The 17,136-nt window shown below is 40.5% G+C and overlaps 1 protein-coding gene across 15 annotated transcripts in view; it reads left to right on the top strand.

Annotated features, from left to right (window-relative positions):
* The window catches only part of CFLAR (CASP8 and FADD like apoptosis regulator), a 39,264-nt gene extending 22,780 nt beyond the window's left edge, over positions 1–16,484 (top strand). For all 15 annotated transcript variants that reach the window (XM_072812797.1, XM_072812796.1, XM_072812798.1 and 12 more), the window contains 5 exons: positions 1,578–1,635; positions 4,586–4,635; positions 5,406–5,487; positions 13,064–13,574; positions 15,260–16,484. In XM_072812797.1, coding sequence (XP_072668898.1) covers positions 1,578–1,635; positions 4,586–4,635; positions 5,406–5,487; positions 13,064–13,574; positions 15,260–15,398 — 840 coding nt within the window. In that variant the 3' untranslated portion in view covers positions 15,399–16,484. The remainder of the gene's footprint in view (positions 1–1,577; positions 1,636–4,585; positions 4,636–5,405; positions 5,488–13,063; positions 13,575–15,259) is intronic.
* The last annotated feature ends 652 nt before the right edge of the window (positions 16,485–17,136 follow it).

Raw genomic sequence — 17,136 nt, 5'->3', positions numbered from 1 at the left:
ATTCTCTAATTTTATTCTAGCCCTCAGAATTGGTAGCTGATTTTTTTTTTTTTTTGGTAGCTTATTTTTAAGAACCAAGCCCACATGTGGTTTAAGTGCAGCTAGGCATTATAGGAAAACAATAACTAGACATTATAGAAACAAATTAATATGCTAGCACTTTGCTACATGTTTTGTGTAACATTTAATCTTCACAAAATATTTATAAGATGGCTACTATTATTATTCTCATTTTGAAGATAAAGAAACAGATGTAGAGGTTAAATAACTTGCTCAAGCTTTCATGGTTAGTAAGTGGCAGGATCAGGATTCATAGCCAGGTTTTTCTGGGCTAGAACTCCTCATGGTATTTTATTTTATTTTATTTTATTTTATTTTATTTTATTATTTTATTATTTTTTGAGTATAGTTGCCACAAAAATGTTACCTTAGTCTCAGGTGTACAGCATAGTGATTCCACAGGTTTATACATTATGTTACACTTAACAGGAGCACAGCTCCCATCTGTCACCATACAAGCTAATATCATTGACTATATTCCCTATGCTGTACCTTTTATTTCTGTGACATATTCATTCCATAACTGGAAGCCTTCAACCATTTTGCCCATTTTTCCACCCCCCTTCCCCTCTGATAACCAACAGTTTGTTCTCTGTATTTATAAGTCTGATTCTGCTTTTTGTTTGTTTATTCATTTTATTTTTAAGATTCCACATATGAGTGGTATATGTCTTTCTCGGTCTGACTTATTTCACTTAGCATAATATTTTCTAGGTCCATCCATGTTGTCACAAATGGCACAATCTCACCCTTTTTGTGGCTGCATAATATTCTATTATATATATAACATTACATATATATATATAATATTTTCTTTATCTGTGTCTGTTCTTTATTGACAGATCCTTAGTCTGCTCCCATATCTTGGCTTTTGTAAATAATGCTACAATAAACATGGGGTACATATATATTTTTGAATTAGTGTTTTGTATTTTTTGGATAAAAATACCCAGCAGTGGAATTACTAGATTAAATAATATTTCTATTTTTAACTTTTTGAGGAAATTCTTCTGTACTGTTTTCCACAGTGGCTGAACAAATTTACATTCCCACCAACAGTGCATGAGGGTTCCTTTTTTCCCACATCCCTGCCAACACTTTAGAATTCTCGTTCTTAATCATACCATACATTGCCTCTGTGTTAAAGGATCAGGAGTAAAATGTCAATCTGATATTCTAACAGCTTGTTCTAACTTGGAATCATTATAGCAACTCTACAATACTATAACATCTGACTTTATTGCGCTGTTTTAAAACATTTTAATAAGCTAACTTAGGATATTGCATGTTCATTGTACTTTCACTTTTTAAAAAGAAGAATTGCCTTGTTTTTGGTTTAGAGATTATGGGATTTATGGAGTTAACCACTCTTGCTATTCTTCTTTAGATAATTTAACTGTGAATGTGATACTTTTTTTTCCTGTGCAAGAATTCTATTGAGATATTTAAAGAGGTGTGATATAACATGCCTCTGAAAAAACTAACAGGGGATGTGACCTTATTCTTTATATTTGAAGCTCCAGAATGGAAGAAGTAAAGAACAAAGACTCAATGTAAGACAACTTGACCTTCAACGTAAGCCCAATTTTTCTTTTTATTCATTCTTTATAAATACTTGATAATTCAAGTACCAATTGTTGCATTTTGGGAGTTTGCCATTTCCTTTATCTACATATTCTGATGAAGCTCTCAACATAAATAGCAGTTAAATTCTTAAAATGTAGTCAATGGCATTTCTAATTATTTAATGAATTAGCTTTTTTGAATGCAAATACCTCTTACTCTATCAGCTTCATCATCTTGATTGTATTTTAAAGAGTTGTGCTATTTATTCCTGAGATGGAACCATAACCAGGCTACATTAAACATTAATCTAGGGCTGCCCTGGTGGCGCAGTGGTTTAGCTCTGCCTGCAGCCCGGGGTGTGATCCTGGAGACCCGGATCGAGTCCCACGTCGGGCTCCCTGCATGGAGCCTGCTTTTCTCTCTGCCTGTGTCTCTGCCTCTCTTTCGCTCTCTCTGAATAAATAAATAAATACATCTTTGAAAAAAAAACTGAAAGAAAAAACATTAAACATTAATCTAGCCATGATAATGTTAATGTTAAACCAAATAACTGGCAGTAGGAAGAAGAAAAGTTACTAGGATCTTGTCTTATAGCACATTTAATAAATTTAGATTTTGTACAGATGACATCCCCCTACTCCTAAAAAGAAAGGAAAATACAATAAAAAAACTAATCATTTCAACCCATACGATCTCTCTCTTCTCTCTTAAAACATCAGCACTTGATCCCATCACATCATTTTTTTTAAAGTGTATTTCTTTTGCTAATCTTGAGTCCTCCTTGAAGTGAAGAATGAGACTTGGTCTTGCACTGCAGTGTAGCTGATTGAGCCTCAGAACTTCAGGAGGCAGTGACTGATAGGCAGGTAAGGAGGGCTTAGTCCTCCCTGAGGAGCTTAGAATTTGTCCTGCGTGCAGAGGCAATTGTGGAGCAGTGGCCCGATGGAAGCCTTCTTTGTGTGGCAGGCCTCTTGCCAAAATCTTATGAGTCAACCTACATGCTGTCTGCCTAAACCTAGAAACTGAGAAGCATTTCCCCCAGATTAGCCAGATGGTACTGCTCTTGACTGTCATTCCCTACCTAGTATTCCGCTCTCCAGCAAAAGCTACTGAGAAGTGAATTTATTCCTGAAGTGACAGCGTGTTTCTCAAAACACTGATGAGGTGGTGAGAATTAGCCTTCCAAAAGCTGTTTAAAAAGAAAATAAGGGACCTGGTAGATTTGGGTAGGAATGAAGAACAAATGTTGTTCTTTCCATAGTGTACCCTTATGGCAGGTTTCTCCTTAATTTTAATGATGGGTGAGGTGGGTGAGGCTCCCAACACCCATTGTGATCCTTCGGAGACCTAGGGACCTGCTTTTGCCTGGACCTGGTTTATTTGTGAATAAAGAAAAAAGCATTCATATATGGACTTCCAAAAAGATTTCAATTGGATGATGATGATGATCACTACAATTTATTAAGCTCTTACTAAGTGCCTTAACCCCACATAGGCATATTACATAGATTGTTTTGTGGTTTTTAAAATTCTGTTAATCCACGATTGCTTAAATACAAAATGAAAAAGAAAAATTTCCTTTTAATCCCAGGTATGAGATAACCGCTAACAACATTTGATTTGTATACCTCTAGACTCTTATAAGTGTGTATATGTATGTGTAAGCATATACACACAAATACATATTTTTAAGTGTATGAGATTAATATTATTCATGTTATTTCATAATCCATTGTCACTTAATATATCCTGCATATATTTTCATGTCAAATACATAAAGATCTTTCCTATCCTTTTTTTTTTTTTTAACATGTATAGTACCCATTATGTGTACCATGATTTGTTTAGCCAGTTTCATGTTGGAGAATTTTTAAGTATTTTTCTGGGTTGAGGCCATTATAAACAATTATTCAGTAGGTATTTTTGCATACTTGCTCCATTATTTCCTTAGGATAATTTCTAGAAGCAGAATGTTAAGTGTATTGCCAGTTGTCCTTTAAAAATACTGTTTCTTTTTTTTTTTTAAGATTTTATTTTTTTGAGGTAATCTCTACACCCAACACGGGGCTTGAATTTACAACCCCAAGATAAAGGATCACATGCTCTACTGACTGAGCCAGCCAGATGCCCCTAAAAAGACTGTTTGAACTTACAATTTGAAAGTACTCATTTCCCCCAAACATTATAAATACTGCCATTTTCTTTGCTTGTCTTTAGATATTCTCATTTTTGTAAGAATCTTATAAAGGAGATGTCGGTATGTTCATCTTAGGGATTTAAAAGCAAAACAAAAGAAACACTCTGAGACTTTAGGAGGAACCTTGCCTAAGATCACAGAGCTCCTCAGTGAAGGTGCTAGGGTTTGAGTCAGCCATTTATGACTTCAAAACTGGTGGTTTCTCTACCTCTCTGAGCTAATAAAGTCATTTTTACCTAATATTATTGGCTTTAGGCTCATCTACATTTGTTATACTCACGGCTCTCTATCTTTGCCGTTGTCATTTTATTTTATGATCTCTCAATATCACTGGACTAAGAAAACATGGCCATCTGTTGCACAAGTGACAAGTAAATTTTCCCTGCTCTCCAGTCTCTAAGGCTGCCCCCCTACGCATTGCCCATGGTTTCACACATGGAAAAAAGCTACCGATGTTGTTGGGTGACAAGATTATTGGATTCTCCTTATCAGTTTAAAAATTCATAAGTCACCTGGTGCTTGCCTGGAAAAGGGCAAAGGAGAGCCTTTTTTCCCTTGTTATTTAAGCAGTTTTTCTATACCCCCTGCATAGCATGGGAACTTGTGTTTTCTTAACAGTCAGGTTCTTCAGGGTGAGGTTGGCACCTTGGGGCTGACTAGAGCTGGGGAAGAGAACAACTGAGATATAAAGAAACCCAGTCAGCATGGGAATGGGCTCAATTCTCCTTCAGCTTTGTAACTGATTTCTCTCTCATCCCCCAGGAGAATCAGTGAAGGCATCCGTCCAGGAGTCAGGACCATTTCTACCGAGGGTACAGAATAATTGATCTGATTTGGTATTGTGCTGTATGCGCGGTATCTGTAGAGAACGCTGGCTTCTCTTTAAAATAGCTGTCCATTAATAATTCTCTGTGACAAGAATAGGACGTTGAGAGTTCCATTCTCCCGAGAGAGCTCTCCTAGGGGGATAGAGCAAAAAGAAAAATGTTGAAGTGGATTGCATTTGTGAACTTTGGAATGCAGGAAATTCCAGAGTGGCACTTCTCTCCTCAGTGAGTGATTGCTGAATATATAAGTAAGCAGTGACGCTGAACCTTGACTTGCTCTGGCCTTTTAAAAAGGCTGAAACCAAAAAAATAAAATAAAATAAATAAATAAATAAAATAAAAAGGCTGAAACCCATTCTCCATAAGGAGGCAATAGAAGGCCTTCTTTTGTGCTGGTTTGGAAAAATATACTTTTATAAACTCAGGTTACTGTGGAAACATGTGACCCATCCTTTCTCTCAGCTTTAAATTGTCTTTATCCTGCAGAGCTAAGTCATGTGTAAAGAGACTGTGATTTTCATGAAAATTAAATAAAAACTGAAACAGCTTGTCTTAAGCACATTACCTAAATAGAGAAAAAAAATTGAAATTAATGGGAAATGTCAGCTGTGGTGACTTCAGGCTGTGTCTATTGAATGATTCACCTGGCAACGGGAAGCTTGAGGAAATCCAAAAGAAAAGATAGTGTGTGTGTGGGACCTTATGTAAACAGAGCAGTGGCGAGAGTTTTTAACAATCCCTGCTTTCCTTTCCAGCACATACCAGAGGAGAGATACAGAATGCAGAGCAAGCCCCTAGGAATCTGTCTGATAATTGATTGCATTGGCAATGACACAGGTGGGTATGGATGCTGCAGTTTAACTGGTGCCCCACGGTGAGGTCACAGCCCAGATAAGCTGTGCTCATCAGTGATCAAGCTGTTAGAACAGACCACTGTGGAAGTCGGTAGCTTCACATAGCAAGGGGTACTTCCTCACTCGTGTCACAGCTTAGTGTGGATTGGGCTAGAGTGATCATTCAATGACTCCACCATCTGAAGCCTTGGGGTTTTCCACAGGATCCTCTGCATCTGGCTGATGGATGAAGGAAGTACGTGGAGGATCTCTCAAGAGGTTTTAGGGACTAGTCCTGAAAGTGAGATGAATCATTTCCATCCACATTCCATTGGTCAAACTCACTTGTGTGACCCTACCTAACTGCAGTGGATAAGAAACTCAGACTGGCTTTGTGCCGGGGAAAAAAAAATGGAAGGGGATTTGAGGAGCATATAGCATTGTCTCTGGTACAAAGGTGTAATTGGCAAAAAGTTGGGGAGTTTCGATTTTGCTTTCTCATGCTAGATACTGTGGCAGGGAGGAGTCCTCTGGGATCCAGAGTGGGATCTAAATGGAAGGCTCCCTGGCTTCAGTGTTATTAGATGTCCCATCATTTCATATAGATAGACTGTGGAAGCTTTTCTGGGGAAAAATTAAAAATACTATAATTGTGTGTTCACTTAGAGGCAGTGTGTCACTTAGTTCCGCCACGTTGTACTTGAGTTGTTGGCCTGAGTCAGTACTACTTGTGTGTTACTGTTGTTTGGATCTGAACTGATTCTCTTGCTCAATTGCTGTTGGATGTCCTGTTCAAACTGAATCAATCACTGGTGATGCGTCAGAGAGAATAAGAATCTCATTGTGAAAGAACATGTTTAATCATTTATCCCTTCCTCAGAAGGGCTGATAATCACATTCCCACGGTTATCTTGCTTTTTGGAATTCTTGGGATGAGTCAGATCTGTCTTTCAGGCTCACCTAAAATGTTGCCATGGTGAGTTTTATGGGAAGAGAGTCTAAGAGAAGGTCAAATTAGCAAATATTAGGTTGAATTTCCCAGGATTTCAAATATGATCTCATTTTTCTCATGTCCTATTTTTGGTTAGATGTGAAACATGCTGTCTCTTCAGCTGTAGAAAAGTGTCCGTTCTTTCTTAGCCACTAGTACCCATATAAGAATGAAAAAATATTTCCTCGGTGAGTAATTTCCTCCTTTAAAAAAGACTGAGTAATTGTCTTCTACTTTCTATTATAATCAGTTTTGTTTCATTTATTGGTAGAAAGTTTCCAGCTGTAGGATATATATCTATTGTATGAAGAGAATCATAAAGCCATGATCTGCTGTGAATTTGTGACTAAAACCCAGTGTGTGTGTTTGTTTCTCTTGCTGAGTTGTGGGCCTCTTGTGTGCAGGGATTGAATATGTATTTGTGTTTTCCTGTATTATAGGAGCATGGTCAGAGTTGGGCCCTTCGAATGACTGTGTGGGTTTGAATCATGGCTCTGCCATATCATAGCTTGTGACCCTGGTTATTTTTCCTAGCCTCTGTAAGCCTCAATTTCTCTCTTTCTCTCTCTCTCTCTTTTTTAAAGATTTGAGTGAGAGAGAGAGAGCGCGTGAGAGCGAGAGCGTATGCACTTAAGTGAGTGAGTGCACGAGTGGGGGAAGGGGCAGAGGGAGTGAATCTTCAAGTAGACTCCCTGCTGAGCATGGAGCCTGATCTGTGGGCTCCATCCCATGAGATCATGACCCATGAAATCATGACCCATGAAATTATGACCTGTGAGAGCATGACCCATGAGGTCATGACTTGAGCCAAAACCAAGAGCTGAACACGTAACCAACTGGGCCACCCAGGAGCCCCTCAGTGTCAATTCTATAAAATGGTTAGATAACAGGACCTACCTCTTCGTGAGGTTGGGAGAAGGGAGTGAGTTCATACTTATAAAGGTCCTTAGTAAAAGTATACTTAGAGCCCATACATTACTATTTCTACAGCAAAATGAATGGAAGTTCACATTAAGTGTAATAAAGACTATCAATAGGTTCTCCTTGGTTCAGGAAAGATTTGCCACAAAATGAATCAGGGAAAAGACCTTAAGGTTTTCAGAGCCTTGGGGGTTTTTGAATTGTGGATAAGGAGTTATGGATATGTGGAAGAGTACTTTGTGGCTGCCTGAGGTACCCTAGAAGCCTCTTTGACATGCAGTAGACAGGCTTATTATGGATATTGTTTTCTCCTAAGAAAAGCTAGTACAGAAGGAATTACTAGTAAACATTTGTACTTTAAAAAGAAGACATTTAATAAGTAGTTTATGATGTTGAATGAATGTAGATTGTCCATTAAAACCTCCTGACTAAAAACAAACAAACAAACAAACCAAAAAACAAAATCCCTTGACTGGTCTATGGAAACAGATGACAAGTCAGACTCATACGAGACTGTCTCTACTACTGATTTCCTCACTCACTCATTCTTCTGTCCTTGTTTATCATCTTCCCCCTATCTCTCCCCCCCCCCCTTCTATTTTGTCAGGCCCAGTTTAAATTAGGCCTTTACCACAAAGTCATCACAGGTTTCTCAGACTGCACTGATGGCTCCTCCTCTCCGCTTACTTTACCTAAAATCCCACTGTACCATGTGACATGTCAGTCATTCTTTTGTGCATATTTAGAGGTTTCTCCTACTAGATTATAGGTTTCTTGAAGGGCAGGTACTTCATCTGTGTTTCCCAACTTGCAATACAGGGTTTCTGCAACGTAGGAAGAGGAACTGCTTAAGACATTAATTTTGGGGTCAGTTGGATTTGAAAAATGATGAATCATTTGTTCCTCCTTTGGAGGTTTGCATATGGGCCTTAACAACTAAGCAGTCCTCCTGTAAAGAAACTTAGTTAAGTCTTAATCAACTTTGCACTTCACATTTATGTTTGACCTCGGAACTCCCCTTCTCACTAAGAATATCCTGCCCAATGTGGGTTCCATTTGTGTGCTTCGTTGTAATTAGAATGGGGCTCATTCAAGGTACTAAGTGGTGGTAAATAGACTGATGAAACACTTCCTCTGTCTTAGTTATTCTATACATTAATTTAATGGACTTCCTTTTGTAGATTGTGGTGAAATTAATGCAAACTCTTTTTGTTTTAAGATTTCATTTTTAAGGAATCTCTATACCCCAGGTGGGCCTTGAACTCACAATGCAGAGATCAAGAGTCACATCCTCTACCGACTGAGCCAGCCAGACACCTGCAATGTGAACTCATTGTAGATGAAAACAAATTCTAAATGAATGGGGGGCATAATTTTTTACTATATTTAGTTTTTTTTGGATTTCATCTCAATAGCCCCCAAACCTGTGGGTGGTGCTGACCCTAGCCCTTGTACTAACTGTAAGGCCGCAAGAAAGCTCATCATTTCGGGAAGTTGAGGTTTCCAGAGGCAAGGCTGGGTCAAGAGTGGGGTTTCCAGGGTGCAGGGAAGGAGAAGTGTGACTTCTGCAGTTGTTGAAGTTTTATTTTCCAAACTCAGCCTCCCAGTTATTCTTCCCCTATTTGAGGGAAATGACAGGGCAGTTATTGTGATAAATCAGACCTAGAATCTGATGGCTCTCAGACCATATTAATGTAGGCTGAGAGACTTTCCTCTGGACATCCCTTCTAAGGAGAAGCTTCCATGAGAGAGATGCTCTGCAAGCTTCATGATGTGGTAAAATGGCTGCCTTTATTTTTTATTTTATTTTTATTTTATTTTTTTCCTTTTTTTCCCTTTATTTTCTTTAAAATTAATATCTTACATTTGAGTAGGCACTCATAGTTTGCAAAGTGTCTTTACGGAAATCTCACTGGATCCTCACAGCCACCTTTTGAAGAACATGGTATAGGCATTAGTATTAATCACATTAATTACAGGTGAATAAACTAAGATGGTTAATTTGTTCAAACTCATACCGTCATTACTCCCTCGAGCCTGTAAATCATACTGGGCTATGTATCCATGTTCTTGATGGCCCAAGAAAGAAAGTTGCAAATGCTAGCTAGCATCAGCCCTCCCCATCTGATAGAGGAAAGATGTGACATGATGGGAAATATCAAGTATGATGATTTCAGGCTGTGTCTACTGAGGTGACTGTGTTGCCAGAGGGATATTTAACAGGTGCTCCATCTTGGTCTGAGGGCCATCCAGATCTGCTGTTCTTAATGGCTTTTGGGGACCTCCCCTTTATCCTTCTTTCTCTTGTTCTTTAGGGAAGCACTTCCTGCCCTGGACGTGAGATTCCCATCCTCTTCCTAGCCTCTCTGTTGGCGTAAATTAGCTTTTCTAGGACCAGGCAAGGTTCAGACCCAGCAAATAGGTAGAGGAACCAGGACTTAAAACTCAGATCTTGTGATTCCAAGACTGGTTCCTCTTTGCTGGTCCCATGCAAGCTGCCTTCTTGCTGCTGTGTGACTGCCACACTCTAGCCAGAACCCGCAGGAACCCAGAAGAAGGCAAGAGATGGAAGGCACAGGACAGCCCTTGCGGTCCCTGACCTCTGCACATCAGCGTGGACAGACTGTGGCTTTATTTCAAGGACTTTGATAAGGCAGGAAATCTTTCGGTGAAGAGAGGATTTTGAAGTGAGTCAAAGTAAACAAGCTTTGAGTCTTGTGTTTTCCTGTTTGCTTCTGCCCCCTGGAGGAAAGAATGCCCCATGACATGTGAGTCCCCGAAGCCTGAGGCATAAAACAGTAGTGATGGTACTGGGGTCCTTGCCTACACCTGCTGAGGTGAAGGCCAGGGGGCAGTGTCCGTGGGCTTTTTCTACTGCACTGAGATCCTGTGGGGACAAGCAAGCTATGAATAGGTTATCCAGCAACATGTATCATGTCCTTCATTTCCCTCATGATATTTACTTATCATAGGGTTTTAAGGAGATTGACACCTTCTTTATATCTCTCCATTATTATGTGATATATAATTATTTTTCCCCCTTACCTTTGGGCCAGATGAAAAGTATGTAGCCTAACTACATCCTTAAGTAATAATTATTATCATTCCCTTTTCCTGATTTACCTGGTAAATTATTCATCTAATAATGTGTGCAAATTAATATTTATTTATTTATATATCTCACAGTTTCTGTGGAGCAGGAGTTTAGGAGTAGCTTAGCTGGGCTGTTCTGGCCCAGAGTCTCTTGGCAGATTGTGGTCAGATTTCAGCAGAGGTCATCCAAAGGCTTGGTTGAGATTGAAGGATCCTCTCAGGTGGCTCACTTATGTGGCTGTGGAGCTGGTGCAAGGCCGGCCTTAATTCTTCCTGTGGGCTTCTCCATAGGACTGCTTGAGTGTTCTCATGACACGGTAGCTGGCTTCCCCCAGAGTGAGCTGTTCAAAAGAGAGAAAGAACCAGGTCCTTTTTATGATCTAGCTGTGGAAGTCACATAGTATCCCTTTTGCCATATTCATTAGAAATGAGTTACCAAGCATGATCTGCATTCAAGGGTAGGGGAACTACACTCTTTTTAAGGAAGGGGTGTCAAAAACTTCATGGACGTATTTAAAACTGCTATATCTGGTAGATGTGGGGCCATAATTAATCACAGCTCTCCTGAATGGGAAGTTCTACTAGACTCGATGTGGACATATCCAGGTACTGCCCGTAGGCTGGGCAAATTAAACTCAGAGCGCTCAAGTGAGCTCTTATTTGTCCAGTAGCTGTTTATTCCAGCTTTTGTTTACCTAAGGCTGGGTTTCTTTTTCTCTTTTTTCCTCTTCTTATTTCCTGCTGAGAAGCCAAAAGAGAAATTGCGATAGCTAACTTTCACTTTTATAGTTTATTAGTGGTCAGTGAAGTTTGCAGGGCAAGAAGGTCGAAACTCTTGGTTGATGCTAGGAGTCTTTTAATTATTTGTGACTATTCAGACTTCAGACCCGTTTAATGTAGAGAGTTGACAATTTGTGGCAAACAAATTGTAGTAATTTCAAGGAAGTTATTTACCTCTCCTTTCTGTGACGCCTACACTGGTATGAGACAGGGCCCTTTTTTGTTCCTTGGTAGAAGTTATATCTGTTCTTTTTTTTTTTTTTTTTTTTTTAAGTTATATCTGTTCTAATTAGTGTTGTGTTGTTTGGTTTGGGGTGAACGCAGTGGTAAACTTCTGGAAGACCACATCCCTGGGGGACAAAGAGAGGTGGGTATATAGTCATGAGACATGAAGAGAAATCCAGAAAAGTTGGCTGGCTGAGAGTTCGAGTAATAATCTGAATTCGGAGATGCCTGTCTAGCTTAGGGCAGAACAGTTTTTTTTTGTTCCACAAATGAATTAAGAAGTGGAGGCATCCCTCAGACAAGGAACAGAAACTTAAAGGGTGGCTCAAAGGGATGTGGAATTTTTAAGGAGGAAGAGAAAGATGTCTGCCTCTGCTATTAGAAAGATGTGACAAAGCAGAAAACTATTTCTCTGATGAAGGCAAACTGAGCAGATGGGCAAGAAATGGACTGGGTAGGATTTCTATGGTTCCAAGGCTCTAGAAACTTCTAAGAGATGGATACAAGATTTTCTTTAAAAAAGGAATAGAGTCCCAGGAGCTTTATGTGTATTATCTCACTTAATCCTCACAGCATGCTCATAGGCTGAGTATCATCACCTCTATCACTTCCACCATCACGCCTCGGTGGCTCAGCAGTTGAGCATCTACCTTTGGCTCAGAGTGTGATCTTGGTACAGGGATCGAGTCCTGCATCAGGCTCCCTGCAAGGAGCCTACTTTTCCCTCTATCTCTCTGCTTCTCTCTCTGTGTGTCTCTTATGAATGAATGAATAAATAAATAAATAAATTCTTAAAAAAAAAAAAGCTAGGGAGCCCTACTTCTTTGAGGTCATGCAGCCACAGGTATGGGTAAGGTCAGTGTTAGAAGGCAGGCTTGTTCACCCTAAAGTCTGCCTTTTCCACGCCCTAACACTGCTTTTCCAGGCAAAGCCAATCCAGAATTTCTGGAAACTAAGAGAAGAATTCTTGGGGGCATTACAGGGAATCTTGGTCGGAGGTTACACTGGGAAGTGGGTCATGAGAGCAACTGGGGAGTCTGGAAATAGTCACGCCTTGGATGGAGGTGCCCGCAGCTGTAGCAGCCCACAGCTGTGGGGATGAGGGGACTCGTGACCTGGGCCACCCTTCCTGCAGCCATTTGGATCTAGGTGCGGGTCTGCACTTTGCAAATGCATCCATTCCTCCTTACTTGTGTGTGAGTTTAAGAAAGAGCCTTTTGGAAAGTCCCCAGCTTTGTTTTGGTTGAAGAGAAAAAGTTTTGTTCCCCTGTTGGTTGCATTGGCCTAGAAGTAGGCTCCATCCATGCCTGTGGCCACGTGTGCTGGTGGCCTTGGGCAGGGAAGGTGGTATAATGGGGCGGATGGTAACTGAGATCCTGGGACATAAATGTGTTTCAGGTTGATTCCTTCCTGCCCCCTGCTCCGGTTCTTTGAAACCTCAAAATATGGCACAAAAGCAGAAACGGATAAGGAGCAGAGATCAGCCCGTGCTTAGGATTGCTATCCACTGCCTCTTAAGTGTTTCTCATCCTAGTGTTGTTTTCCCTGTGTGTTTGTTTATTTTATCCAGATTTTCTTCGGGACACCTTCACCTCCCTGGGCTACGAAGTCCAGTATTTCTTATATCTGAACGTGGACAGTATAATCCAGATTCTTCGCCAAGTTGCCCGCATGCCCCAACACCAAGACTACGACAGCTTTGTGTGTGTCCTGGTGAGCCGAGGTGGCTCCCAGAGTGTGTTTGGTGTGGATCATACAAACTCAGGGTTCCCTTTGGATCAGGTCAGGAGGATGTTCATGGGAGACGCATGCCCTTTTCTCTTAGGGAAGCCAAAGCTCTTCTTTATTCAGAACTATGTGGTGTCAGAGGGCCAGATGGACAGCAGCAGCTTCCTGGAGGTGGATGGACCAGAGGTAAACAATGTGGAATCCAAAGCCAAGCAGCCCGGGCCCTGCACCATTCACCGGGAAGCTGACTTCCTCTGGAGCCTGTGCAAGGCAGACGTGTCCCTTCTGGAACAGTCCTCTGGTTCTCCATCATTGTACCTGAAATGCCTTTCCCAGAAACTGGGGCAAGACAGGTGAGCCGCCTCGGTGGTGGCCCATCCTTGGACCACTCATCAATTCTCTTGCTACCAAGATGGAGTTTACCACTGTGATTACCACGTGGGGTGCTCTTCTCTTCAGGCAGAAAAGGATTTTTCATTCCCTGTTGGGATTGCCACAGGAGATACATGTTTTGGGAATGCTTTGTGCTTCGGGAGGTCACTTGCTAGTCAGCTTGTAGTTTGGATATTGGTCTTCAAAATAAAGAAATTTTTAATTGTCTTTTTTTTTAAATGACAAAAGCAGTACATATGCCTTATTGAAAAAACCCTATGAAATATACGTGCTGAACCCAGAACATAACAAACAGTTATAATCCTAGTTATTAGAACCAATCTCTGTTAGCCTTCCAGATCTTTTTTGGTGTTTTGCCTTCCAGGTCTTTTTTTGGATACCTGCACAATCATATCTAAATGTTTTTTTTTAAAAGATTTATTTGTTTGTTCATGAGAGACACACACACACATAGGCAGAGACACAGGCAGAGGGAGAAGCAGGATCCTCGCAGGGAGCCCGATGCAGGACTTGATCCTGGATCCCGGGATCACGCCCTCAGCTGAAGGCAGACGCTCAACCGCTGAGCCACCCAGGCGTCTCATATCTAAATGTTTTTTAAACCAAAATGGAATCATCATCCACTATTACTTTATAACCTGCTTTTAGTTGGTGTAACAGTATATCCCATATATTTTACATGTCAGTAGTCACATTTCTACAGCATCATCTTAATGTCTGTGGAGCAGTCCAGAATATGGCTATGGCATAATTTACTTGACCAATTTTCAGTCTTTGGAAGGCATTTTGCTTTCATACAAGGAAAGCATTCAATATCTCTGTAGCTCAGTATTTGTGCTCATCCGTACTGTTTTCTTGAGCAAAATTCCCAGAAGTGCTGTGTCAAACAGCATACATTTGGAAAGGCTTGGATGTGTCTTATCAGATTGCCCTCTAGGACAGTTACACCCACTTTGCACGAGAGTGCCCATGTCCCCAAATTCTGCTCGACACTGCACGCTCTTTTATTGCCCCGTTTTGACAGTTTGATAGGTGGAAAATGGTACCTGACTCCCCACATCTGCAAGTCTGTGTTATACAGACATTTCTGATGTTTATTGGCAAGAATACTTTTCTAAGGGAAAGCTTGGTTATCTGGTTTTTATTTAAGATTATTTCCACATAAGATTAGCAGTCCTTTTTTCAGTTGTTCACTCGTTACAGTTTAGAATGATGTTTCTGAGCCATGTGTGAAATGCATTCTGTTGTAGTTCTGGGGACCCCAGATATATGTCTCATGACCTATGACCACCCAACCCCTTCAGTAGTGGTTCAGCAGCAAGGAATAGGCTATAGTAGAAATGACTCAGCCTTCCATGGGCCAGCAGTGTTCTTGGCATCCATCCTACATTTGCATTATGATCCAGGTAAGTTATCATCTGGCTGGAGTGTCCCCAGGATAAGATGCTGTTGCCCCTTGGGTGAAGGGACTGTGGTCATTGGGCAAGCTGATTTGGATTACTCACTCAGTAGCTTGTAGAGAGAATTTAAAAAGAAACAATTGTAAAGCACTTTCACATCTGTTGGCTCATTTCACCCTAATGACAATCTGTCTCCTCTTTGATATCTGCATGGCATTAATTTTTGCTTTTCTCATTCCCTCCAGAAGACGCCCACTCTTGGAACTCCACACTGAACTCAACAGCAGCGTGTATGATTGGAATAGCAGAGTGTCTGCTAAGGAGAGGTACTACGTCTGGCTGCAGCATACTCTGAGAAAGAAACTTATCCTCTCCTGTAAATGAATGGCCAAAAGCCTCTCTTAGCTTAGCTCTGTAGTCTTCATTACTAAACTTTCCTAACCAAACTACCAGAAGTAATTTCAAGATATGTGGGTAAGATGGGTCCTGTTATCCTGTTATGTATTGAAAAGACCCTCTGTTAGGAATGTTGTCAGGAAAGTTTGTTTTTTAAAAAAGATTTTATTTATTCATGAGAGACACAGAGAGAGAGAGAGAGAGAGAGAGAGAGAGAGAGGCAGAGACACAGGCAGAGGGAGAAGCAGGCTACCCATGGGCAGCCTGATGTGGGACTCGGTCCTGGGACCCTGGGATCATGCCCTGTGCCAAAGGCAGATGCTCAATCACTGAGCCACCCAGGTGTCCCAAGAAGGTATGACTCCTTGTCAAGTCCAAGATTAAGGCGCTAGCAGATCTGGTGTCTGATGAGGACCAGGTTCTGGGTCTACTGATGGCCATCTTCTCATTGTGCCCTCACATAGCAAAGAGCAGAGGGGGGAAGCAAGCTGTCTTGTAATAGCTCCACCTTCATGAGCTAATTACTCCCAAATTCTCTGTCTCCTAATATCATCACATTGAGGATTAGGGTGTCAAGCTATGAATTTGCCCAGGGTCACAAACATTGAGTCTGTAACTGGCCTTGTAATTTGAAATATCTAGGACTCAAGTGATATTTTATAGCAATCACATGTACTTTTCTTTCTTGGATTTGAAGACCTAAAACCAGATCATTATTTAAAATAGCATTTAAAGTTTTTAAAAATTTATTTATTTTTATATTTTTTGACTTAAAAAAAGAGGTTATTTATTTATTCACGAGAGACACATAGAGAGAGGCAAGAGATGTAGGCAGAGGGAGAAGGAGGCTCCCCATGGGGACCGCAATGCAGGACTTGATCATAGGAACTCTGGCATCATGACCTGAGCCAAAGGTGGATGCTCAACCACAGAGCCACCCAGGTGCCTCTTGACTTGGTTTTAAATGATGTGTATCTCTATGCATAAATCCAATAAAATATTAAAAATGTTAACAGTCGTCCCAGACTGATACTTAGTCAAGTGTTCAGTAATAAATGTATGGTTGTGACGATATCACTGGCTGGTATTTTATGTAACCATTAAAATTATGTTTATAAATAATAAGAGCTTACATTGGGTTGTTAGCTCATTACATAAATTACATGAAGGATTTCATTCAATCCCCTCTCAGAACAGCTCTATGAGGTAGGTATTATTGTTCTCACTATTTTTCTTCCATTTTATAGATAGAGGAAAATGGGCCAAGTAATGTTAAGTAGCTTCCCTATCATCACCCCATACTAGGATATAAACTCAGGCCATAAAGAGAGACACTTTGGGGCCCAAGTGCTTAACCAATTCACAATATGGCCTTAACAGAACATCGTAGTGAGGAAAAATGCTCATATATTCATGTTACCTGAAAAAGAGTACAAAATAGTATGTTTATTACAATTTCGCTTAAAATAAAACAAAAAATACCTCTCAGGAAAACAAAAGGTCATTTTCCAAAGTGGCATATAGATGGCAGGACTATGACTGATATTTTCTCTTTCTGTTCTCCAAATTCTCACCTATATCTGTCTATATATTTCAGAATATTGGCTCCTGCCCTAAAGCTCTGGTAACTCCTTTCAACTTTTAAGTAGTTGGTTCTTCATCACTAACAAAACTACCCTCCTCTTCTTACTTTTGTCCTCACTTCTCTGTCCCATATTTACCCCCT

The sequence above is a fragment of the Canis lupus genome, chromosome 36 (assembly GCF_048164855.1).
Source record: "Canis lupus baileyi chromosome 36, mCanLup2.hap1, whole genome shotgun sequence".
In the NCBI taxonomy this organism is placed as follows: domain Eukaryota; kingdom Metazoa; phylum Chordata; class Mammalia; order Carnivora; family Canidae; genus Canis; species Canis lupus.
Note: the sequence above shows the minus strand (reverse complement) of the source record. Positions and strands in the feature narration are given on the sequence as shown.